Raw genomic sequence first — 25,041 nt, forward strand, 5'->3', positions numbered from 1 at the left:
ATATATATATATATATATATATATATATATATATATATATATATATATATATATATATATATATATATATATATATATATATATATATATATATGCTTGAATTTTATATGATTAGGAAATTAAGTAATGCCTGAGGTCTTTAAACCTTACAATAATGAACTTCAGATTCAGAAACAGATGTGGGAGTTTCTTTAGTGCTGAGAATTGGGTTAATTTTAAAGCTAGGAGAAATAAAATAAGCATATTGATTACTAATTTTTTTTCTTCCTAAACAGGTGTTTGGAGTAGGAGTACCAAACCCTTATAGACTGCGCCCTTTTATAGGAGCAAAAGTTCCAGTGAACAGCAGTTTTTCTCCTATAATAAACATACACAATCCCCATAGTGAACCTCTGCAGGCAAGTAGTACCATTTTCATATTTATAGGTATATTAAAGAATTGTAATATATTACGTGCAAGTAGTCTTTGACTTACGACCAAAATAAGGGATGGAACATACATCAATATTCAGTGCACTCATTAGTGAAGTATCACATGAACACACCTGATTTTACCCGCTTTTTTCGTTAAGCGGTTGTTAAACGAGACATCATGTGACCGTGACTTGGAACTTCCTTCCAGCTTCCCCATTGTCTTTGCTTGTCAGAAGTCAGCTGGGAAGGTCGCAAATGGCGATGATGTGATTGCAGAATGCTATGACTGTCATAATTGCATGACACTTGCCAAGGCCCTAAATCATAGTCATGACTGTGAGAATCCTGCAATGATTGTAAGTGCTAGAGCTGATTGTAAATCACTTTTTTGAGCACCATCATAACTTCAGTCACTATATAAATGGTTATGATCTGAGAACTATATTTCATGCAATTCTTGAAATATTTGATCTTATCTATTTATTTATTTTCAGACTGGGTTATTATCTCTACATTAGTGTTCTGACATCGGTATTCTGACAGATCCAGTGCTTTGCTGGCAATTGACTGGCAGAATAGGAAAAATTTAAGAGCATTCTCTCCTACTATGAGCTAACTAATTTTTTTCTGGCATGATATAATGGAAGGCTGCTAGGGTTTAGGAACATTTGACAAGTCCTTCTAATGTTTTTATTCCCAAATCTTACATGGTCTTTCTAAAGTTAGGATTTCTTGATGTCTGCAAAGCTAAACTTGGAAATTAACTAGAAAACTAGAAAGGAGAATCATGTATTATAGATAGAACTCTTACCAAACTAATTGTGAATTAATTGCATTTTTTTATCCTTTACAATAACAGGCGACTGTTATTATAACACTGTAATTACTAGTGATTTCTCACTTCAAAATTGGGTATTTTTAAAAGAGTTATGTCACAAATATTGTATCTAAGCATGTAGCCACCTTGAGACATCTAGTTTGAATTTGGATTCAGGTTTTATTAACACTTTTAACAACTTTTTTTCTTATCCTTCTCCCTCCTCCCCCCCCCTTTTTTTTTTTGCCTTTTCTCTCAGGTAGTTGAAATGTATTCAAGTGGGGGTGATCTTCATCTAGAGCTTCCATCTGGCCAACAAGGAGGAACAAAAAAACTGTGGGTAAGTGATAATTCATTGATGTTATTATCTGCTTTTGATGACCACAATTTAGTCCAAAATTTCCATTGCCAAGCAAGGCAGTTGTTAAGTGAGCTGTGTCCCATTTTAGGACCTTTTTGCCACAGTTAAGTAAATCACTACAGTTGTTAAGTGAGCCATCTGGTTGTTAAGCGAATCTGACTTCCTGATTTTGCTTCTCAGAAGCCAGTTGGGAAGGTTACAGATGGTGATCACATAACCCCACAGGACAGTGCAACTGTCATAAATACATGCCCGTTGCCAAATTTTGATCATATAATAATAGGGATGCTGCAATGGTTGTAAGTGTGAAAACCGGGCATAAGTCACTTTTTTCAGTGCCATTGTAACTTTGAACGTTCATTAAATGAATGGTTGTCAGTCGCAGCCTACCTGTAGTACAAATTGAAACCTCTTTATGCTTCTTTATTGTCATTAGAAGCATGGTTATGATTTTTATATAGTGATAATAATCACTAATGATATCTTTCTACTAAATATATAATCAACAGATCAAAATATAGTCAACATTATACTAAATGGATTTCTGGACCTTTAGTTTTTTTGACTCATATTTTCCACTATTGTCTATTCAACAGGAAATCCCTCCCTATGAAACTAAAGGAGTAATGAGAGCAAGTTTTTCTTCAAGAGAAGCAGATAATTACACAGCATTTATTCGAATAAAAACAAATTCCTCAGATACTACAGAGTTCATTATTCTTCCAGTAGAAGTAGAAGTTACAACCGGTTTGTGATATAGTTTTTAATCAGTTCCATGTATTTCTCTTCTACAGTGGAAAAGAAACTAATTTTGTTTATTTTCTTTTAAAGCTCCAGGAATTTATTCATCAACAGAAATGCTAGATTTTGGTACTTTAAGAACAAAAGGTAAATCCTACATTTGAATATTTCTTATAATTATTATTGATTTAATTATACAATTTACATTCTGCCTGATTTCAACACATTTGGGATGGCACCTGTAAATACTATAAAAATGATCATTTAAAAGAAAACATATCTTTAAATCAGCAGCACATCAGTCACCTCAATCCCAAAGCTTTAATGGGGACCAGCCACAACATTGCTACCAGTAGGGGATAGCGGAGGGGGGGATCTGAACTGGGGAATAGACTTTTCTAAAATGACATTTTTCTACATCACAAAAAACTGCAGCAGAGTTTGACTCTTATAAACACCTGGAGAAAAGCGACCAGCATTCTGTGCAGTTTATAGATGTAGCACTGTTGAAGTGCCTCCTAGCTCGCTAGCATGAATTACTGCAGTAATTCAATCTCAAGGTAATGAAGGCCTCAAGGCCTCTATTTCAAAATAATAAAATTTGTGGACCAACTAAAGCTGGGAAAAGGCTGTCCTAGTCATGTTCTCCACCAGCAGCCAAAGAAAAAACTATAAATTCTTATGTCATGGGCTTCTTATTTCAAACAGTGCAGTCAAGGGTTAGTGTAAGAGGCTTCTCCAAATCTGATTGCTTCTGGAAAGATAACAACTCGGTCTTGCTGTGAGTCAGTTTCAGTTGTTTTCTCCCATCCAGACATCATGTAATAGCAGCTACTTCATCTCCTATCTGGGGGTGTTTAACTGAAGTACCGTGTTTCCCCAAAAATAAGACCAGGTCTTATATATTTTTTGTCTTCAAAAGAGGCACCATGTCTTATTTTCAGGGGGTATCTTTTATACTCACCTCCAGCACCGACAGCCCCGCCTAGCCGGTCCACTTCTTCTGGCCGAAGGAGCAGCTTCATTCTGCAGCTGCATTCCAGCCTGCATTTCGCAGTCAGGCCTTTCTGGAAAGCCTATGCAGCCGAGTACCGAGCGAGCTATGGATTGAATCCATAGCTCATTTCTCGACTTCATAGATCTTGCAGAACCGAGCTATGGATTGAATCCATAGCTCGGTTCTCAGATGCGGTGACCTTCTGGAAAGGCCTGTGACTGAAAAATGCAGGCCTGGCTGCAGAAGACGCCGCAGAAGAAGTGGGCCAGTGAGGAGAGGCCTGGCTGCAAGGTAAGTGGGTGCGGGATGCGTGGGGCAGCTTCACAACCCCACCCCCGCCCTAGCTTGATTTTTAGGTGTGTGCCTCACCCCTAAACTAGAGCTTATTTTGGGGGTAAGGCTTATATTAGGTCCACCTCCAAAAATAAAGCTAGGGCTTATTTTCGGGGTAGGCCTTACTTTCGGGGAAACACGGTATTTAACATTTCCATGCAGGTCTTAAACACATGGAGAAAAGAATCAAGCCCTGGACAACCAGTATAAGAATGGCTAATGGCACAATTACATATCTCTCATTAGTGCAAACCAGTGCTTCCCCCCCCCCCCAAGCTTCTTATGCAGTCTAAAAAGAACAAGATATCATTATAGAATAAATGCATCATTTTTGTTCTGTATTTTATGCATGTAATAATCATCTCATAGGTAGGTAGGTAGGTAGGTAGATTTATCTATATACATGCTTTATTTAGTTATGCATAAAGTTTTTGTAGTACAGATAATTAAAGTAAAATTAAGTAAGTGAAACGAAGATTAGTATATCCAGATGAATGTACAAATTCATCTGGATGTACACTATATTTGAATATATCAACAATAACTTCCTGCCTTGGGCAGAGGATTGAACTGGAAAATCTTCAAGTTCTCTTCCAGCCATATGACTCTGTGATTCTACACTGTGAGTTAAAGCTTCAGTTGCATTTCATTGCTGTTGATTAACAGTGCTATACTATTTGCAGAGCATTTTAAAAAGATTTGGAGACATAAAATTGATTTCAAAAGCTTTCAGTTTGTTATAATTCCCTGTTCAAATATATTGGGAAAAGGATTTGCATTTGACTTTTCAACCTGTAGTTATACTCTTGGTTAATATTAATTGCTATATTAAAGAAAAAAGGATCATTTAAAACAATCTGTTTAACAATTAAAGATTACAATTTTCTAATTAGGACAATTAAATATGCTTGACCTTAGAAAACCAAAATAAATATCTTACAGCTAAAATTAGTTAAATTCTGATTTTGGGTACAAAAGTACTTACAATGCCTTCTATATGTCTCAATAGATCTGCCAAAAATTTTAAATCTACATTTGTTAAATTCAGGAACAAAAGATGTACCAATAACTGTAAGTATTGCCTGTTTAATTTCAAAGTTCATTATAACTTTCCTTTCTTTTGTACACTTAAATTTATATGGGTTACTTTGGGCCACCCATATAAGTTTAAGTGTTATAAAAATAACAAGGGTGATAGATAGACAGACAGACAGTATTAGAAGTCAAAGCTTGCGTTCTGAAAGTTTGGCTTCCCTTTTCTTATGACATGTGGTGGAATATAGTTTGGATTCCCAGGTGGGAGGGGTGACATTCCAAAGGGCAAGGAGGCAGTAAAGCCATTGAAGGTTTGGTCTTTGGGAAGAAGACAATTAAAAAGGATCATCCTAACTATTCCCAGAATATATCTATAGTGATGCAAACAGTTGCTTTAGTTTGGCAAGTTTTTTAATTCTAGGTGAAGAGCAATAAGGGAAATTGTTGTAGGGTAACTCCAGATGCTCTTCTTGGTTCTTGGGGCTTGACACACCATTTGCATTGTCACCTATCCTTTATACATAGTGTTTACTTTTTCCAAATCAGTGTCAACCTTTGCAAGTAGATTATCAGCTTTTGGCACCACATCTTGCCAGAGATTTATGCTACCTGTTTATAATATAAGTTAACAGTGCTTTAAGTAGGGTTACCCTGAAGGCAGATGGAACTAGCAAGTTTCTAGACCAGTGGTGGCGAACCTATGGCACGGGTGCCAGAGGCGGCACTCAGAGCCCTCTCTGTGGGCACGCGCACCGTCGCCCCAGTCCTAGGCCTTCAGCTGGGTTTTATAAAACCTTTTCACTTTAAGCCTTTGCCGCCGTGTGCAAAAAAAAAAAAGATTCAATCAATCAGTCAATTTCAACTTCTCGCAGGGAAAAAAAAAGATCTTGCAAAGTTGGAATTGATTGAACTTTTTAGTTCAGCCACGCCCACCCAATGGGCCACACCCACCCAATGGGCCACACCCACCCGGCACCCAACGGTGCATAAATGGGTTTTGGGTTGCAGTTTGGGCACTCGGTCTCTAAAAGGTTCGCCATCACTGTTCTAGACCATGAAAGTTTCTTGTTTACTAAGCATTCTGAGACTCAGTTTGTATATACTATTCCTTTTCTCTCCAGGCGATGGATGCAGAGAAGTCTGATTGTTGAAGCTTAAAATTTTGATTTAAAGAATGTGCCTCATTTGACTTAATATATCTTTATTTCTCTGATTTATTACATTTAATAAGAGAAGGTTCATATACTTCTATCCAGGAAGTGATTAATATCCTACAGAATTATGATTGCCATAACAATTATATAGATTTGAGACCCTCCTAAAGAATCATGTCCCAATTTTTTTTTGTTCAAACTATAGCCAATGAAAATACAGGTAGTCCTTGACTTACTGCCACAACTGAGCCCAACATTTTTGTTGCTAAGCGAGACAGTTAAGTGAATTTTGCCCCATTTTACGACCTTTCTTGCCAAAGTTTTTAAGTAAATCATTGAAGTTGTTAGTTTAGTAACATGATTGTTAAGTGAGCTGTTTTTGGCCTCTCTAAATTGATAATAGCATTATCAAAAAGAAACTTTAATATAAAAGTAATTGCTGGACTCAAATTTAGAAGCCTGAGAAATGTATTTCTTAACATCTAGCATTGTAGCAATTCTCTAAATAAGATAAAATATGCATAATCACATTAATGTTATAGAAGAGACTTAAATACATCTGATGCAGTTGTAGCCTAACAAACATTTCATGAATCCCTGGATCTGATCTGTTCCCTATTGTGTGGCTTAAATGGTATCAATAAAAATACAGAATTGTCTAGGGATACTTTCTAAACAATATACTATTAAGTTCCAGAAATAAATCTACAGTAATTGAATACAAAACTGCTGCTGTTAATCATAATAATAGAATAATACAGATAATCCTCCTTGATAGAACCTGTTTACATTTTTTATTTGTTAAATTACTTAGCCAGTTCTCTTTGTATTGATTATTTGAAAATCTTATTCAATGGTATTTTACTTTTGGCTGTAAGGTGAGATTAAAATATAACAACAATAGTAATAATCTGTAGAATCCTAATGATTTGATCACTGACACTTTACAGCAAAATTGACTGAAAAAGTGGTCTATATATTTAAACTTACCCTAAAGGCTAAAATATTTTTCATGTGAGTAGGGAAGGACAACTTTTTGTATCCTGGACATTGTTTCAGCATGGTTTGAGAGCAAAGAAGTCTATTTCAAACTTCACTTGAATGTAATGAGAAAGGCAAGACTATGTTTAGTTAAAATCTAATCTAGATAGTCCTAGGTTTAAATTTTTAAGTATTTTCTAACACTACAGCCAATTTCTATAGCCACTAAAGTTTATTCTTTTATAATCACTTATCTCAACGCTTATGAATTTCAGAAAAAAGAAAATGTTAATACTGAAATAGACAAAGAGCTGTAATTATTTGGTTTCTATGCCAGAAATAATCAGGAATAAGTAACTCAGTAACCTCCAAATATTTTGGACTACAACTTTATTTCCGCCAGTGGTTACGTTGGCTGAGCTTGATGAAAGTTCAAAACATTTGATGAATGCTACAATAATGCCTTTTATTACCTCATATTTATATTGCCTTTATATTTGAGTTCATAGATGTGTCAAAAATGCCCCTATAACCCAACCAAAAACTTGTCCACCAGATTTATGGTTCTTACTATAGTTCCATGCCAATGCTGGGGAAAACAGGTGAGTTATGAGATCTTAGTTGCACCAAAAGCATTGCCCCACAGGTGACTGGATGTAAGTGCCCTTAGGCCTTAGGAACAAGATAGGTGGCGGCCTGTAAGGGTTTGTGATTAAAACAATTTTTCTGCAGTGTTTCCACTTCTTCATTAGTAGGAGGTTTCAATTGGTGTGTGAGGGGGAAAGCGGTATATCCATCAGTTAGGTTAATATAACACATACCACATGAGCTGACTTTTAAAATGACCTGGAAGCTTCCATTAATCTAAAATGCAATGGTCCATTTGCTAAAATTGAGCATAGTACTTTCAGCCTATGCCATCATCACTACACTGGATATTGTTCAATTTCTGAATCCAAGTTAGGCTCACGCGACTTGGCTCTTTTACATGTAAAAGAACAGAATAACAGAGTTGGAAGGGACCTTGGAGATCTTCTGGTCCAATCCCCTGCTCAGACAGGAAACCCTATACCTTTTCAGATAAATGGTTGTCCAATCTCTTCTTAAAAACTTCCAGTGTTGGAGCATCCACAACTTCTGGAGGCAAGTTATTCCTCTGATTAATTGTTCTAACTGTCAGGAAAATTCTCCATAGTTCTAGGTTGCTTCTCTCATTAATTAGTTTCCATCCATTGCTTCTTGTCCTGCCTTCGGGTGCTTTGGAGAATAGCTTGACTCCCTCTTTGTGGCAACCTGATATCATGTCACTCCTAGTCCTTCTTTTCATTAAACTAGACATATCCAATTCCAGCAACCGTTCTTTATGTTTTAGTCTCCAGTCCCCTAATCACCTTTGTTGCTCTTCTCTGCACTCTTTCTTGAATCTCAACTTTTTTTATATTGTGTCAACCAAAACTGGATGCAGTATTCCAAGTGTGGTCTTACCAAGGCATTATAAAGTGGTGTTAACACTTCACATGATCTTGATTCTATCCCTCTGTTAATGCAGCCTAGCACTGTGTTGGCTTTTTTGGCAGCTGCAGCACACTGCTGGCTCATACTTAAGTGATTGTCCACTAGGACTCCAAGATCCCTCTCACAGTTACTACTATTGAGCCAGGCAAGCCATATACTATACGTGTGCATTTGGTTTTTCTTGCCTAAATGTAGAACCTTACTTTTTTCACCATTGAATTTGGTGAATTTTTCATCATAGACAGTGCCCAGTGTTCAGGTTTGTCAAGATCCTTCTGTATCTTAAGCCTATCTTCTGGGATATTGGCTATTTCTGCAAGCTTGGTGTCATCTGCAAATTTGATGGGTTCCCATCTATGCCCTCATCCAAATCATTGATGAAAATGTTGAAGAGTACTGGGCCTAAAAAAGAGCTTTGGGGTACCCCACTGCATACTTCCTTCCATGTAGATGCAGTTCCATTGAGGACTATACGTTGAGTGCAGTTGGTCAGCCCGTTACAAATCCATCTGGTGGTGATGCTGTCTAACCTACATTTTTTCTATCTTATCAAGTGGAAGGTTGTAATCTACTTTATCAAATGCCCTACTGATGAACAAGTAAATTATATACATAGCATTCCTCCTGTCCACTAATTTTCTCACTTTGTCAAAGAATGCAATAAGATTTTTGACAAACCCATGTTGGCTTTTGGTTATGACATTGTTTGCCTCTGATTCATTGCTTCGTTATCTTTTCCAGAATCTTAATTTTACATTTGTAATACTGTTGCTTTGGGAGGGAACTTTAGTCTTGGTTTCACTTTTGATTGTGCTAATACTTTGTAACTAATAAACATGTTCTTAGAGGAATACTCAAGCCTTGGGAGTTCTGCTTTACGTGGTCTCATCTATCGGAACCATGACATTAAACCAAGACTAAAGTTCCCTTTCATCAAACGCAATATGTCTTAAGAGTTGAGCTTCTTTCTAATGTAATCTAAGAGGCTATCAAGTATTACTTTTATAAAAATCTAAAATGTAAGGGCTTTAGGTGTCTTTGTAATCCAAATTACTATGGATTGATGTTATTCTAATATATTTTGGTGATAGCATACAGTTCTAGTCATCATATTTTCTAACCTAAGAAATAAAAGTTGAAAAGATACAATGAAATAAGTGTTTGGGAATTACAATTAATGTGTGCTGCTACTATGAACTGTGTGGTTTCTTAATCTGACATAATGCTCTAATGAACATTTTCAATACTGAATGGAAGGTCTGAATAGAATAACAGAGTTGGAAGGGACCTTGTAGGTCATCTAGTCCAACCCCCTGCTCAAGTAGGAGACCCTACACCATTCTGACAAGTGGATGTCCAGTCTCATCTTGAAAGCATCCAGTGATGAAGCACCTACAACTCCTGAAGGCAAGCTGTTCCATTGTTCTCACTGTCAGAAAATTTCTCCTTATTTCTAGGTTGATTGTTCTCACTGTCAGAAAATTTCTCCTTATTTCTAGGTTGAATCTCTCCTTGATCAGTTTCCATCCATTGTTCCTTGTCTGGCTTTTGGGTGCTTTGGAAAATAGGTTGACCTTCTCCTCTTTGTGACAACCCCTCAAATATTGGAATACTGCTATCATGTCACCTTTGGTCCTTCTCTTTACTAGACTAGCCATGTCCAGTTCTTGTAACCATTCTTCATATATTTTAGCCTCCAGGCCCCTAATCATCTTTGTTGCTCTTCTCTGCACCCTTTCTGGAGTCTTTTTTTACATCGTGGCAACCAAAACTGGATGCAGTATTCCAAGCATGGTCTTATTTTGTTAGATAGGGCCCAGTGTTCAAATCTATCGAGATCCATCTGGATCTTGAGCTTATCATCTAGGGTGTTGGCTATTCTTGCCAGCTTAATATCATCTGCAAATTTGATGAATTCCCCTTCTATTCCCTCATCTAAATAATTTATGAAGATATTGAAGAGTATTGGACCTAAGACAGAACCTTGTGGTACCCCACTGCTTACTTCTCTCCATGTAGATGTAGTACCATTAAGGACTACTCGTTGAGTATGGTTTGTCAGCCAGTTAAAAATCCATCTGGTGGTGATGCTATCTATCCCACTTTTTTTTAGCTTACCAAGAAGTAGGTTGTGGTCTATTTTGTCGAATGTCTTACTGAAGTCTAAGTATACTATGTCCACAGGATTTAACTGGTCTACTAATTTAGTGACTTTGTCAAGGAATGAAATAAGAGTGGTTTGGCATGATCTGTTTTTAACAAACCTGTGCTGGCTACTAGTTATAACTTTGTTTGTTTCTAGATGTTTGCAGGTTTGTTTTTTATTATCTTTTCTAGTATCTTCCTGGGTATTGATGTTAGGATGATTGGGCTATAGTTTCCTGGGTTTATTTTTTTCCTTTTTCTGAAGATGGAATCACATCAGCTCTTTTCCAGTCCTCTGGTAGTTCCCCGATGCTCCAGGACTTTTGAAAGATATGGTACAATGGTTCTGAGATGACATCTGCCAGCTCCTTTAGAACTCTGGGATGTAATCCGTCAGTTCCCAATGATTGATATTCATCAAGATCAGACATTTTCTTGCTTATTTTAATTTTTATTTCTAGTCTGTCTTTTACAGTTATGTTTTTGGTAAGTTGGGCTATAGTTTATTTTTGCGTGAAGACCAATGCAAAGAATAAGTTAAGCAGCTCTGCTTTTTCTCTACTGCCTTTTACTTCCTTGCCATATTGTCCCTTTAGTGGACCGACTGTTTCCTTGGCTTTTTTCTTGTTATTTATACAGTGAAGGGAAAAAAATATTTGACATCCTGCTGATTTTGTCCATTTGCCCACTGACAGAATAACAACAAAAAAATCTAGAAAAATACATTTCAAAAAAGTTACCAATTGATTTGCATTTTAATGAGTGAAATAAGTATTTGATCCCCTATCAACCAGCAAGATTTCTGGCTCCCAGGTGTCTTTTATACAAGTAATGAACTGAGATTAGGAGCACTCTCTTAAAGGGAATGCTCCTAATCTCAGTTTGTTACCTGTATAAAATACACCTGTCCACAGAAGCAGTCAATGAATCAGATTCCAAATTCTCCACCATGGCCAAGATCAAAGAGCTGTCCAAGGATGTCAGGGACAAAATTGTAGACCTACAGAAGGCTGGAATGGGCTACAAAACTATTGCCAAGCAGCTCGGTGAGAAGGTGACAACAGTTGGTGCGATTATTCGCAAATGGAAGAAACACAAAATAACTGTCAGTCTCCCTTGGTCTGCGGCTCCGTGCAAGATCTCACCTCGTGGCGTTTCAATGATCATGAGAACGGTGAGAAATCAGCCCAGAACTACACGGGAGGATCTTGTCAATGATCTCTAGACAGCTGGGACCATAGTCACCAAGAAAACAATTGGTAACACACTATGTTATGAAGGACTGAAATCCTGCAGCGCCCGCAAAGAAAACGCATGTACAGGCCTGTCTGAAGTTTGCCAATGAATATCTGAATGATTCAGAATAGAATTGGGTGAAAGTGCTGTGGTCAGATGAGACCAAAATCGAGCTCTTTGGCATTAACTCAACTTGCCGTGTTTGGAGGAGGAGGAATGCTGCCTGTGACCCCAAGAACACCATCCCCACCGTCAAACATGGAGGTGGAAACATTATGCTTTGGGGGTGTTTTTCTGCTAAGGGGACAGGACAACTTCATCACATCCAAGGGACAATGGACGGGGCCATGTACCCTCAAATCTTGGGTGAGAACCTCCTTCCCTCAGCCAGGGCATTGAAAATGGGCCGTGGATGAGTATTCCAGCATGGCAATGACCCAAAACATACGGCCAAGGCAACAAAGGAGTGGTTCAAAAAGAAGCATATTACGGTTCTGGAGTGGCCTAGTCAGTCTCCAGACCTTAATCCCATAGAAAATCTGGAAGGAGCTGAAGGTTCAAACTGCCAAACGTCAGCCTCAAAACCTTAATGACTTGGAGAGGATCTGCAAAGACGAGTGGGACATAATCCCTCCTGAGATGTATGCAAGAAATGTCTGACCTCTGTGATTGCCAACAAGGGTTTTGCCACCAAGTACTAAGTCATGTTTTGCAAAAGGATCAAATACTTATTTCACTCATTAAAATGCAAATCAATTGATAACTTTTTTGAAATGCGTTTTTCTGGATTTTTTTGTTGTTATTCTGTTTCTCACTGTTAAAATAAACCTACCATTAAAATTATAGACTGATCATTTCTTTTTCAGTGGGCAAACGTACAAAATCAGCAGGGAATCAAATAATTTTTTCCCTCACTGTATGTTGAAAGAAACTTATTATTATTTTTTACTTTTGTTGCAAGACTGTTCATTCTGAGCGTTTGCTTTCCTGACTTCATCTTTGCAGATTCTGGCTATCTGCTGATATTCTGCCTTATTTATGTATTCCTCTTTCCATTTTTTATACTTATCCTTTTTATCTTTCAGTTTATCAGAGAGATCTTTGTGCAACCATGCTGGTTTCTTCTTGGATTTCTTGTTTTTCTTTTTCAGTGGTATTGGACTGGGCTTTTATGATTTTTCAGAGTTTCCCAAGCTTCTTGTTTTCCTTTTAGGATTTCATCCAAGGAATCTTTCCCAAGCTGTCTCTTGAGTTTGTTAAAATTAGCTCTTTTAAAATCTAAGACTCTGGTATGATTATGTTCTACATATATTTGTTAATTGGTTAGCAAAAAGTACTTATATTTTTTGTGCTTGGTTGGGTGGCCTGCAGTATACACCTATAGCAATATCATTCTTATTTTCTTTTATATTGACCCATATGCATTCTAGGAGGCTTTTTCTTTGGTTTTGTCGATTTCTGTAGCAATATAGTAATCTTTTACATAAAATGCAACTCCACCTCCTCTTTTATGGACTCTGGATTTTTTTCTTCTTTTTTTTGGGGGGGGGAACAGTTTGTATCCTTCTATCAGTACGTTCCAGTCATGGGTTTTATCCCACCAAGTTTCAGTAATTGCAACTATATCATATCTACCCTCATGTATTAATAATTCAAGTTCTCCCAGTTTGTTCCCCAAACTTTGAGCATTTGTATATAGCTAGGGATCTTTATATCTGACTCTAGGTATGCTTCCTATAATTATTAAAGATAATTATTAGTAAAAATAATAGTAGTGGATTAATTTGTTTATTAGTATGCAGAAACAATTTTGCTTCTTTTTCAGAGTGTTAGACCCACACCACAAAATGAAGCTATCACAATCCATTTCAAGCCAATTACATTGCGAGCTTCTGAAAATAAATATACCAAAGTTGCAACTATTAGTTTTGATGGTATGTGATAATGTTTGTAATAGCATTCAGTGAAATCAAAATACATTTTTAAAATTTACTTTTTATTCAAAGCCAAGATATATTAATGAATATAAATAAATGTACTACTATTTACTTTTAGTTTGAAAATAGTCATTATTTAATATAATACAGACAGAAATATATATAGTCTATCAGTCAGAGTATTTGAAGTGCTATATATCCATCTTGCCATTTAATACATATGCAAAGAGTCAATTTGTACAGTATGTCAAGTTAACAGATGCTGTACTTCAGCAAATCTTTGGCTATGGGACATAACTAACTACAATCATGTGAATTTCAGCAGGTTGTATGAATCATTTGCAAAAGTAGTTAATTTAAAAGAGGAGTCAGTATAATCAGGGCTAAATTGAATGTGACTGCATATCCTACAGAATGATTGGTTGATCATCAGATTGCAGCAAACATAGCATACCTCAAATTCAGCAAAGTTCTGAAGAGGCTTCCATGAGATTCTTATATAGAGGGTGGCAAAATATAGGGTGGACTATCATTAAATGCTTAAAAAGCTGGTTAATGATTGTATTCAATGAGTACATCAGTTACTCCACATCAGATGTAACATTGAATTCCATTCTGTGCCATTCAACATATCTATGAATGGAACTGATGAGGAATTTAAAAATAATATCAGAATTGCAGACAAAATGAAGATAGGGTAGTGGCAAACAACTCAGCAACACTATCATGATTCAGTAATATCTTCACAAGCTGGAAAAAAAATGATAGTAACAAACAAGATGGCCAGTCAACAAGGACAGACAAGTCCCACATTTGAATAGAAAAAAGGCAAAGGTTAGGATGGGAGAGACCATATTGAATAGTAATACATGTGAAAGATATCTGGGTATGTTTTTGAATCATATCTGAACACAAGACAACAATGTGATACAGCTACAGAATAAATGCAATTGTAGGCTGCATCAGTATAAATGTAATGTCAAGATCAATAGAAGTCAATGTTTTTCTACTTTGAATTTGTCAGACCAAATAGAATCTCAAATCCTGTTCTAGTTCTGCGTTGTATAAAGAATATTGGCAAACGGGAGCAATGTCTATAGAAGAGCAGTTAATAAAGAGCCTAAGAGGAAAAAAAACATATGAGGAACTTTTGGAGGAACTATGTTTAGCTTGGAGAAGAAAAGTCTGCTGAGTGACAGCTGTATTCAAATTTTTGAAAGTTTGTCATGTAGAAGATAAAATTGATAAAATTATTCCAAGAGAGAAGGGTTCTATTCTGCTGCTTTAAATGTTTCAGCAGATTCCATATAATGTAGTAATGGATTCCTGCAGTGGGCAGGAGTTTGGACTATAGATTATCTCCATGTTCTCTTCCAATACTTAAATTTTACTGTGTATTACCTGATTCAGTATACTGTAATACACAAAACAATTCAAAGTGAAGAATATGTTGAAGGCTCCGTCTTCTCCTTTTAACTAAAAAAAAATGAGTACTTCACTTTTAGTTAGCAAATAATACTTACATTATACTTACAGTATTATGCTTAAATACCAAAATAACAGCTTTGATATGTTTGTGTGTAGTTAAAAATGTACACAAAGTAACATTGATTCTTTTTGTTCATGTATGTGTATGCAAATGTGTACATATCATAGCATCAAAAGCAAAACGACCTGCACAATTTTCTGGAAAAATAACTGTGAAAGCAAAAGAGAAGACCTATTCAAAACTTGAAATTCCATATCAGGCAGAAGTATTGGATGGGTAAGGTTACATTAGCATGTATTTTTGAAATTTGCTTTGCATTTTTGACTTTGCACAACATTTTATAGACAGATAGTTAAACAATTGAGTAGCTCCTTATAGTAATGTAAAATGATTTCAGGATTTGTAGGATTTGGTTTATTTGAATAGTGTTAAAGCAAGATATGATTTTTCCATTGTTTTCCTGGATTTGGGGAATGAATGGTATATCTTTCACTGTTGAGTTCTATTAAGTCCCATGTAATTGAACTGGGTAGCATAGAATAATTTATCAGAATCATGTTACTGAAATTCAAGTAGAGGGCATATCTATATAGTCTTGCAGTTGGCAATTGCCCATTGCCCACTCTTCATTTATTTGAATGACTTGTATGTCTAATTTTGGCAGAATATGTTGATTGGAAGGGGTATTAATATGGAAATGAAAAATGAGTTTGGGTTTAAAACTCTTTTTGTAGAAGTACTATATTAAACTTTCCAAAACAATCTTAGTTCAATATTATTAGAAAAAATGTGTAATAACTACTATTAGAAGAGTGCATAAATCTCCCCCTCAATGTTCTTATTTTGAAATAGATATCTGGGATTTGATCATGCAGCAACATTGTTTCATATTCGTGACAGTCCAACAGACTCTGTGGAAAGATCAATCTTTTTAACAAACACATTCAATTTTGCAGTCTTCATTCATGATATAATACTTCCGGAAGAAATCAAAGCAACATTTAAAGTAAGCTCCATTATATATGACATTATTTTATAAATGTTCAATGTTACACAAATTGTATTTAAAGTTAATTGCTGCTTTATGTATTAAACTAGGTTCACAACTTCAGCAAACCAGTTTTAATTCCATCAAATGAATCCAGATATATTTTCACTCTTTATTTTGTGGCTTCTTTATCATCTTTCCACATTGATAACAATATTCTGCTCATTACCAATGCCTCTAAATTTCATCTACCTGTGAGAGCATATACTGGATTTTTAGATGTGAGTACTACGCTCTTTGATTTATTTTTTCTCCCTTGTTTTAAAAAACATAGGGTTTCATTGTAATTTCATATGTAGTGAAATGTTTTATCTGAACCCAAAATGAAACTTTAAAATTTAGTCTTTCAGTTTACTTAAATCCAAATTAAAGGATATGCACTAGCTGCAAAATTAACTTCTGCTCTAATTTTGTGCTTTGGAAACTAGCCTGATGAAATCAGATGTTGCCAAATTCAAGAGGGATCTAAATCCAAAGAGAAACTCCTTCTCCCATTGGCTGTTGTCAGAAAAAGTGCAGATATACTTAACCTTTTTACTGCTAGATTTTAGCAGAATACAATTAAATGTGCAAGCTTAGTCGACTTTTTTTAAAAAAATTCACCAGTTTCACAGAAAGGCATGTGCTTGGATGTAGGCTTTAAATATTTTTAATTAAAATACTTCTTACGCAAAAAGCAAATCTGGGATTGAAAATAAAAACCGTGATTGGCCACATGGAAAGGAGAGAATGAAAATATGCAGGCATCACCATTTGTCAGACAACGATAGTTTCATAGAAATAGGTGCTCCATTCCTTTTTAAATTCTGTTTTTTTTAAAAAGGATAATTGTTTCTAGAGAAAATCAAATGATACTTGCAAGTATTTTGTTACCTGCTGTGTAATAAACCATTCCATATTTCCAGAAAGTTTGTGAATAATGTAATAAAATATTTTGATTTAGAAATAATGACTGAAGTCTTCCATCATAGATTTACCAACCTCATTGTGGATTTATCAATTTTTTTCAACCTCATTCCTTTCCCTTCTATCTCTCACCATTTTATGTAAAAAGCAAATGAAATGTTATGGAGAGACAGAGAGCTTTGTTTCAGCACCTATTTTTTTGGTGGTGGTGGTGAATTAACAAATCTGTCCCTCTCAGGTTTTTGGTTTTTTGTTTTGTTATCTTTATTGAAGAAATCTAAATTTCCGGGGAAGGGAGGAGATTAAGCAAGTGAAAGATTTGGGGAAGCATGTCCTGAAGCTGCCTCCTTTGCACGCAGGCAAAGGAGACTTCCCCAAAGCCTAAGAGAGGTTTGTAATCTGTTGACAGTCAGCTGATTAGGGCAGAAGCCTAGCCCACAAGCATGGCTTGTTTGGAAGCCTCTCTAACATTGATATGCAGTGCTAGGCCCTAATCTATATGGGCTTTTCCTCCTCCTGGGCTTTTTTTTTGACTTTACAAACCATTTGCTGTTTGTGTGCTTCCTTTATGGACCCAGCTGGGTGGCGGGCTTCCCAGGGCCTCCCCCATCCATGAGGTACCCCATGCTCACTTGACAACCTGTGTATTTGTTTAATGGTGGCATCAGGGAGAACGGGGTGGGGATTGTTAAGCAAGGATGTCTCACTTAATGTTTGTCAGCACTTGCGACCATAAGAGCAGGCTGCATTACTGTTATAAGCCGAGGACTACCTGTACAATGCATAAATGTTTCATACTAATATGTGTGTGTGTGTGTGTGTGTGTGTGTGTGTGTGTGTATGTATGTATATATATGCATATTCGAAGTGACTGGGACAGAAATGAACCTATGTAATGGTTTTAGAGCATAGGGTTTAGTTACTTATACTGCATTTAAACATCTTGACTTGGCACATTAATGAATTCAGATATTGTTTTTTCCATAATTGTGTGACCTACAGGCTAGATAGCTGGAAGGCAAATACAAACAATGTTATTACAATGCTTATTTATTTATAAATAATCTAAATATTCTAGTGAATAAATAATGTTGGGGAAGACAAGGAGATTTATGTTATTCACTATAGTAAGAGATGTATGAGTTATCCTCCTTTTAATACAATTAATATTGTTATTCTTTTTAGTATTTTATATTACCCCAAAAACCTGATGAACAAATAATTGACTTTGGTATATTAAGTGCCATGGAAACTAGCACCATTATGTTTGCAGTGCTTAATAGTAATCCAATTCAGGTAAGAACCAACCTTCCTTCCTTCCTTTCTTCCTTCCTTCTTTCCTCCCTCCCTCCCTCCCTTCCTTCCTTCTCATCAGTTTTATTATTTATGCTAATACTATCCTATTTTTCTAAGCTTTTCCTAAAAAGCTGGAATGTGATAGGTGATGGTTTGACCATAGAACTCCTAGCTGCTGAAAAAGGCAATAGAACTACAATAATTGCTAGTCTTCCAGACTTGGAAAAGGCCAGTATATTGGATCAAACTTCGGTAAGTTACATATTTCTTGATGTTCTTTATTACCTCTTGTATTTATTCTGTAGATAAAAAACATCTATTATGATTTACATTTTTAATAAATAACTTAATTGGTCCCAGTATATTTAATGTGTCTGATGTTTTCACAAATAAGCAATTCCTGGTAGCCTTGCTCTCCCACCTGTTAAAAAAAATAGAAATTTATTTCAAAGTAATAAAAATAAGATACCTTCATTTGACAACCTAATCGTGGTTGTCAAATGAAGGTATCTTATTTTTCTTGGAAGATAAGCAAGAGTTATATTTTGAAGGGAGACTTTCTGTGGATTACAGAGCTATTGGCTTGATTAGGGAGATGAAAAAATATCCTGGAATAAGTTAATGGGAAACCAATTCCATAATGCCCCCAACAAAAGTCCAGAATATGTCTAAAACAGAGACTACATGCTGCATCTATCCTCAAAATCATCTTTTTTTTAAACAAATTTTATTAATTTTTCAAATTTTAACAACCAGGTAATTAGGAAGCAGCGTGGCGATAGGGTAATCAGTAATCCAATAACAGAGTGATGCATAGATATCTCAGTTTACATCAATAAAGGTTCCGTCTCTATTTCCCTTAGGTATTATATCACATTCATATTAGTACATTTCTAGCTAAAGTTCAATCAATCTATACATTTATCAATAACTTTTTAGTTATACATATCCAAGTCCTGTTTTTAGGTTTTATTTAATTCCAGTTATCATATTCCAATTTAGCCTTTTATAACCACTATTTATAATTCGAATAGGTTTAGTTTCCCTCATTTCATTATAAACTAATTCTCGTGACTAAAATACAAATATTATTCTAAAATTTAAATTCTTTATTCACCAATATATTCTATTTCTCATCCTAATAACTCCTCATATACTAATAACATATCTTTCATTATCACAAATCCATTTCCCTATAACCATTAAGGCTATAATCTAACAAATTATTTTAATTTCCATTATAAATCTAAATCCTAAATATTAAATCAGTCAATATCTCTAAGATCAGTCAAAATCTCTAAAAGAAAAGCTGCTTAAATGAATTTTTAAGTCCCATTTTTAAATCTAACTCTGGCTTTCTTTCTATGCCAAGCAGGCTTCCATACCAATGCCCTTAAATCCTCCAGTGTAACTCCCTTGATTCCCACACATACTGTTTGAATCAAGGGAGAACATCCAGTTATCAGTTTTTCAATGAAACTGGCCCCTTTGTAGTTATTAGGTTGTTGCCCTAATAGTTCAAATCTCCATATTTGGTTTAAAATGCTTGTCATCAATTCAGTCTGGTCTTCCTCTTCTTTCTGAGTGAAGCAAAGAGTCATATCCGGTGTTGTAATTGTTGTTTGGTCATCCAAGTTATCTAAGTTCTCAATATGATATGTCTGCAGATCAGTTCCTGTTGCTTTTGGAGTTACAGGTGTTTTAGTTGGCATCAGTATCTATTTGTCAAAGTTCTCCGTAAGTTGTACACACTGTTGAGTAGAATCCTCTTTGATGTTAAATTGTTCCTTCTATTATTTTTTGGCTTATAAGTTGAACAGTTGGGGTCTGGGGTTCAATCTGTAGTTTGGTGAAAACATCTTTGGCTTTCACTCGGGATTTTATTAGCTCGGTGTCTTCAAGAATTTTTTGAAGTATAAGTTTATAATTAAGTTGTGGGTAGATTCCCTCCGTTTCCATGGTGATTAGCAATAGTCTTTTGGTGGAGGCTATGTTTAATAAAGATCAGCCAATGTCCACCTCAACGCTTTCTAAAGCTGTTTTCATCACCCAGCTGTTTCCAAATCTTATCTTTTTTGATAGTATGAAGGGCAAATCAAGAGAGTCAACAGGCCTCACAATTGAAAAAAAAGAGAGAGAGAAGAAGAAAAAACTTCAATTGCTGTGCCAGTTTTCGCCACAAGATGTCCTCCTTTTTACCACAAAATCTTTTCCCAGACGCCAGTTAGTCTTTTATTTGAAAAAAGCATATTTTCCAAAATAAATGGTTAGAGAAATAATAAGTCTCAGTAATTAGATCTTTTAAAATCCCAAAGGTATCCGAAGATCAAAAATCCAGTTATTTAGTTATTAAAATTACTTATTCTTTTCTTTCCTTCAACGTTTAAATTCCCAAGTATACTGTAGAAATGCTGCTGCATTGAAAGCACGGGAGAGGTTTGAAAAGGCTTTCACAGGAAGGTAATTAGGGCAACAAAGAGGAAAGGAAGGGTCTCACCCGAATCCTCCACGATGCTTCATTGTACTTAGTTGTAAATTTGGCTTTCGGCTGGTGCGACTTAATGAGCGGCCATGTTAATGGACGCTCTTTTCTTCTTCAGTCCTGAGGAGCGATCTAGCAAGGGTCCTCCCCAATGGTGGTCGCCCCTCCAGGGCGACTTTCAGCCCTTTCCAGGGTCTCCCGAAGAAGGGAAACCGGACGGCGGGGAAAGCAGTCTCTTCGCACGTCCGTTGGCACCGCGATCCGGAACCAGAAGCCCTCAAAATCATCTTGTGACCCTTTACATCAATCATTCCTTGAGAAGAATGATAGCAAGCATTTCCAATTTGTATTAGTCTGAATGAGAAAGTGTGTCATGCGGGGATCTCAAACTGCAGCTTGTCATGGGACAGACCAGGGACAGCTAGTTTCTACCATGACTGCTAAAGTTCTACCTTCCTATGGCTTTAGAGTAGGAAGCACTGCTTTGTTCCTGGACAGGTAAGCTCAGGAACACCTGGACTCCTAACTCTACATCAAGGCATCTTCACACCATTGGTAGGGCCACGCCAAGTTCATCACCAAGCTTCCTAACTTAAAGCAAGGAGGAATGTGACAATAACAGTGGGAGCAAGGAGCAGGAATTTCTTTATATGAAACTAGAAGTGCAGTCACCCCTTAGCTTAACCAACCCAGATATAGAATCATACTTCTCCTCTTGAAGCTATAGCAGTGAGAACAGTGGGTCAAGTTCCTGCACTGGTCTAAGGCTTTTTCTGGTATCTTAGGTAAGGAACTCCACATAAGAGAAGCAATAATAAGATCTGTCTAAGACAGTACCTGGGACCAGCTCTGATAGGCACAGCATGAAGAGGTGAATTTGTTGCTTCCAGCTGCTACCCATACAAGAGCCATCCACTACATTCGTAGTTACCAGTGTAACCGATCATCACTGCATCCATCAGGCCATTTAGGTTCACTATGTGGGTGCTCAGTCATTCTCAGAGAGAATAAGCAGTTATGCCTGCATTGTGCTGATTATAGACTTCCGTTAACATTAGTGCTGCTACAGTATTAAGGAATGCCTCGTTGCCACAAAACTACAGAAAGAAATAGGAGGAATTGTGCACTTCTTTGCAGCATTCGTTTTAATTACAAGAATTCAGAGTCTTTCTTGTCAGATTTCAGTGCTGTATCCTTTGGGATAATAAAAAATCCTTAAGCAGCCTTCAAGATAATTTGAGCTTAACACAGCTGCTCTAGAATATATTGCCTCATAAAAATAACATTGATGAGCAATTCACACTTAAAACAATGAATAAAGCATAGTTCTTATTCTTTCAACATACAAATCACTCAGGTTACTGTTAACTTTTTGGAGGAAAAATAAGAGATTAAATTGGAATACATAATTACTTTTATTTTTCAGGTAACATTAATGCCTGGTTCATACACTGTATTCAGAGTAAGATTATTACCAAAAGAACTTGAAGGGATCCATGATGGAGCTATACAAATCACAACAGATTATGAGGTATTCTCAATTCTAAATTATATTGATCCTGAAAGTATCATGTATGAAAGTAGAAACTAAACAAATTTAAAAAGGAAAAACCCATGCACTTGGAGGTAGCTAGTTTGATTTCAACTACTGATCTTTTTTTTTTTTTGCTTGCCACTATATTCATTATGTATTATAATACTCATTTACAGGTAATCCTCAATTTATGAATGGCCATTTAACTACTGTTCAAAGTTACAACAGTCTCGAAAAGAGTGCTTCACAGCCCCTGGCCTAAAGCATCCTCATCACCACTGTCACTTGACTGCAGTTTGGATGCTTGGCAGCCAGCTCAAATTTACGATTGGTTGCCAAGTTCCCCATGGTCATGTGATCAACATTAGCAATCCTTTCCACCAGCTTTTTCAGAGAATCAAATGGGGAAGCCGGCAAGGAGGGTTACAAATGGAAGGGAGCTGAAATTCTTCAGAAGGCTGCAAGAAAAGAAGAGAAATCTTAAGGATTCCAGTTCTGTTTCTGCAGTCTGCTATGCAGCCTATATGTGCGGCTTGCATGAAAGTGAGATGAAATCCTTTGGCAGACTGCAAGAATATTTGAGAGTGGAAGGGCTGCCTGCAGCAAGGATTCGAGTTCCACTTAACCTTCCAGGAGATCATTTAATGACTGTAGCTGGGAGTGCCAGAATTGCAGTTGTTGAGTGAAGCAATTATGAGGGCATCTTGCTTAACAACTATGTTGCTTAGCGACAGACATTTTGGTCCCAATTGTGGTTGTAGGTTGAGGACTGCCTGTATGAACAGCTTTTTTGATGTCAAAACCAGAAGTTTTACTTCTTTTTATAAGCTTGTTTTCTGAAAGTAAGCTACATTAATTTGATATTTTTGTAACTTTGTTCAAATACACAGGAAAAGTGCTAAATTGCTGTAACATAAAAGTGACCCAGACCAAAAAAAAAATGCAAAGCACAGGGCAGTTTGATTTCTTTAAGAAGCACTAGCTTCTTAATCACAAATCTGATACAGGAAGGCATCATGAATTTCTTTTATTTCTGATTTTTAATTCTGGGGTAGTAGATTTTTGAAAATAATGGTGGATATTAATTTAATTTTTTAAGTAAACATAAGCATACATATGTTTATAAAATTGATTTTCATAGTGCATAAGTATTATCAGTAAAAATGATGGTACAAAAATTAATCTGATTCAGATTATTACGTTTATATTACTTCCTCCCTTTTCTGTAGATCTTAACAATTCCTGTGAAGGCTGTCATTGCTGTAGGCTCCTTAACTTGCTCTCCAAAACACATTCTGCTTCCACCTTCCTTTCCAGTAAGCATTTATTTGGAATTTTCAAAAGATTCTTCTTGGTTTTTGGCTTTCATGATGGGTTCAGGGAAAGTTTTGCTAAATAAAAGGTGTGCTGATGTTGCAGGAATTCATTGAATGCTTTGCACAATAAGGCAATTAGGTACTGAATTGTCTTAATTTTTTTTAGCAAACTTGGAGTGCTTTCCTAACTTGCTTATTCATAATTATAAAGTAGGTAGGCTGAGTAACTGAATCTATCTAATCTCTAAGAAGATAATATTAAGTGTTTCAGTTATATTTGTGACTTAATAAGCAACTATTGTTAAAACACAATTTTTTGGCCTTATTTTTTATTCAAGGCAATTTCTTTTTATGTTCTTTAAGAATAAATGCAAGTAATTCCCATGCTACTGCACATTCAAAAATATAACTGCTTCTGCTCTGCAAGTCTAACTAATTTTTACATGAGTAGCATTTATAAACTTGAATTTATGATATGTGTACAATACCTGTTCAATAGCAAACACACACACACACCAAAACCTATTAGAAAGGGAACCTCTTATCATATGTAGGACAAGTCATTGTTTTTATTCTATTACAGTGGAATTTTTCTTAATGACATTGTCAAAGTTCTGTTGTAGAGTAACATGTAAAATGAAGAAAAGAGAGACTAAGTTAAATTCAGCTTTATATCAGTAGACTTAACCTTATTTCACTTCTTGCACATCTCCAAGTCTTTGCTGGAATATTTCTGAGCCTCCAGAACATATTTGGAGAGATATACAAAAAGGAGATATCAATTTCTTCAACAAATAATGGCTTATTTTTTGCATCTAGGCCAGGGGTCTGCAACCTTAAACATTCAAAGAGCCACTTGGACCGGTTTCCCAGAGAGAGATAAAAATACTGGGAACCACAAAATGTGCGCATGCACGCGTGCGTGCACACAAGGGGTGGAGAGCTTGATTGAAGAGTTTAATTAAAAAGAAATAGAGGCTGCTGTGCATGAGTTCTCTTTCTCCCTCTCTTTCTCTCTCCCTCTCTTTCCTCTCCCTCTTTCTCTTTTCTCTCTCTCTTTCCTCTCTCTCTCTCTCTCTCCCTCCCTCTCTCTCTTTCCCCCCCCTCTCTCTCTCTCTCTCCCTCTCTCTCTTTCCTCTCCCTTTCTCTTTTCTCTCTCTTTCCCCTCTCTTTCTCTCTTTCCCTCTCTTTCTTTCCTCTCCCCTCCTCTCTTTCTCCCTCTCTCTCCTCTCTCTCTTCCTCTCCCTCCCTTTCCCTCTCTCTTTCTCTTTCCTCTCCCTCTCTCTCCCCCTCTCTTTCTCTCC

At 36.2% G+C, this 25,041-nt stretch overlaps 1 protein-coding gene across 1 annotated transcript in view; it reads left to right on the forward strand.

The window, feature by feature from the left end:
• The window catches only part of TMEM131 (transmembrane protein 131), a 106,050-nt gene that overhangs the window by 38,255 nt on the left and 42,754 nt on the right, over window positions 1–25,041 (forward strand). The window contains exons 7-19 of the mRNA XM_015830579.1: window positions 276–398; window positions 1,491–1,571; window positions 2,189–2,339; window positions 2,424–2,480; window positions 4,673–4,734; window positions 13,555–13,663; window positions 15,323–15,431; window positions 16,008–16,161; window positions 16,254–16,424; window positions 18,295–18,405; window positions 18,523–18,657; window positions 22,314–22,418; window positions 23,651–23,737. Coding sequence (XP_015686065.1) covers window positions 276–398; window positions 1,491–1,571; window positions 2,189–2,339; window positions 2,424–2,480; window positions 4,673–4,734; window positions 13,555–13,663; window positions 15,323–15,431; window positions 16,008–16,161; window positions 16,254–16,424; window positions 18,295–18,405; window positions 18,523–18,657; window positions 22,314–22,418; window positions 23,651–23,737 — 1,455 coding nt within the window. The remainder of the gene's footprint in view (window positions 1–275; window positions 399–1,490; window positions 1,572–2,188; window positions 2,340–2,423; window positions 2,481–4,672; window positions 4,735–13,554; window positions 13,664–15,322; window positions 15,432–16,007; window positions 16,162–16,253; window positions 16,425–18,294; window positions 18,406–18,522; window positions 18,658–22,313; window positions 22,419–23,650; window positions 23,738–25,041) is intronic.

The sequence above is a fragment of the Protobothrops mucrosquamatus genome, unplaced genomic scaffold (assembly GCF_001527695.2).
Source record: "Protobothrops mucrosquamatus isolate PMUCROS unplaced genomic scaffold, P.Mucros_1.0 scaffold_19, whole genome shotgun sequence".
Lineage (NCBI taxonomy): Eukaryota > Metazoa > Chordata > Lepidosauria > Squamata > Viperidae > Protobothrops > Protobothrops mucrosquamatus.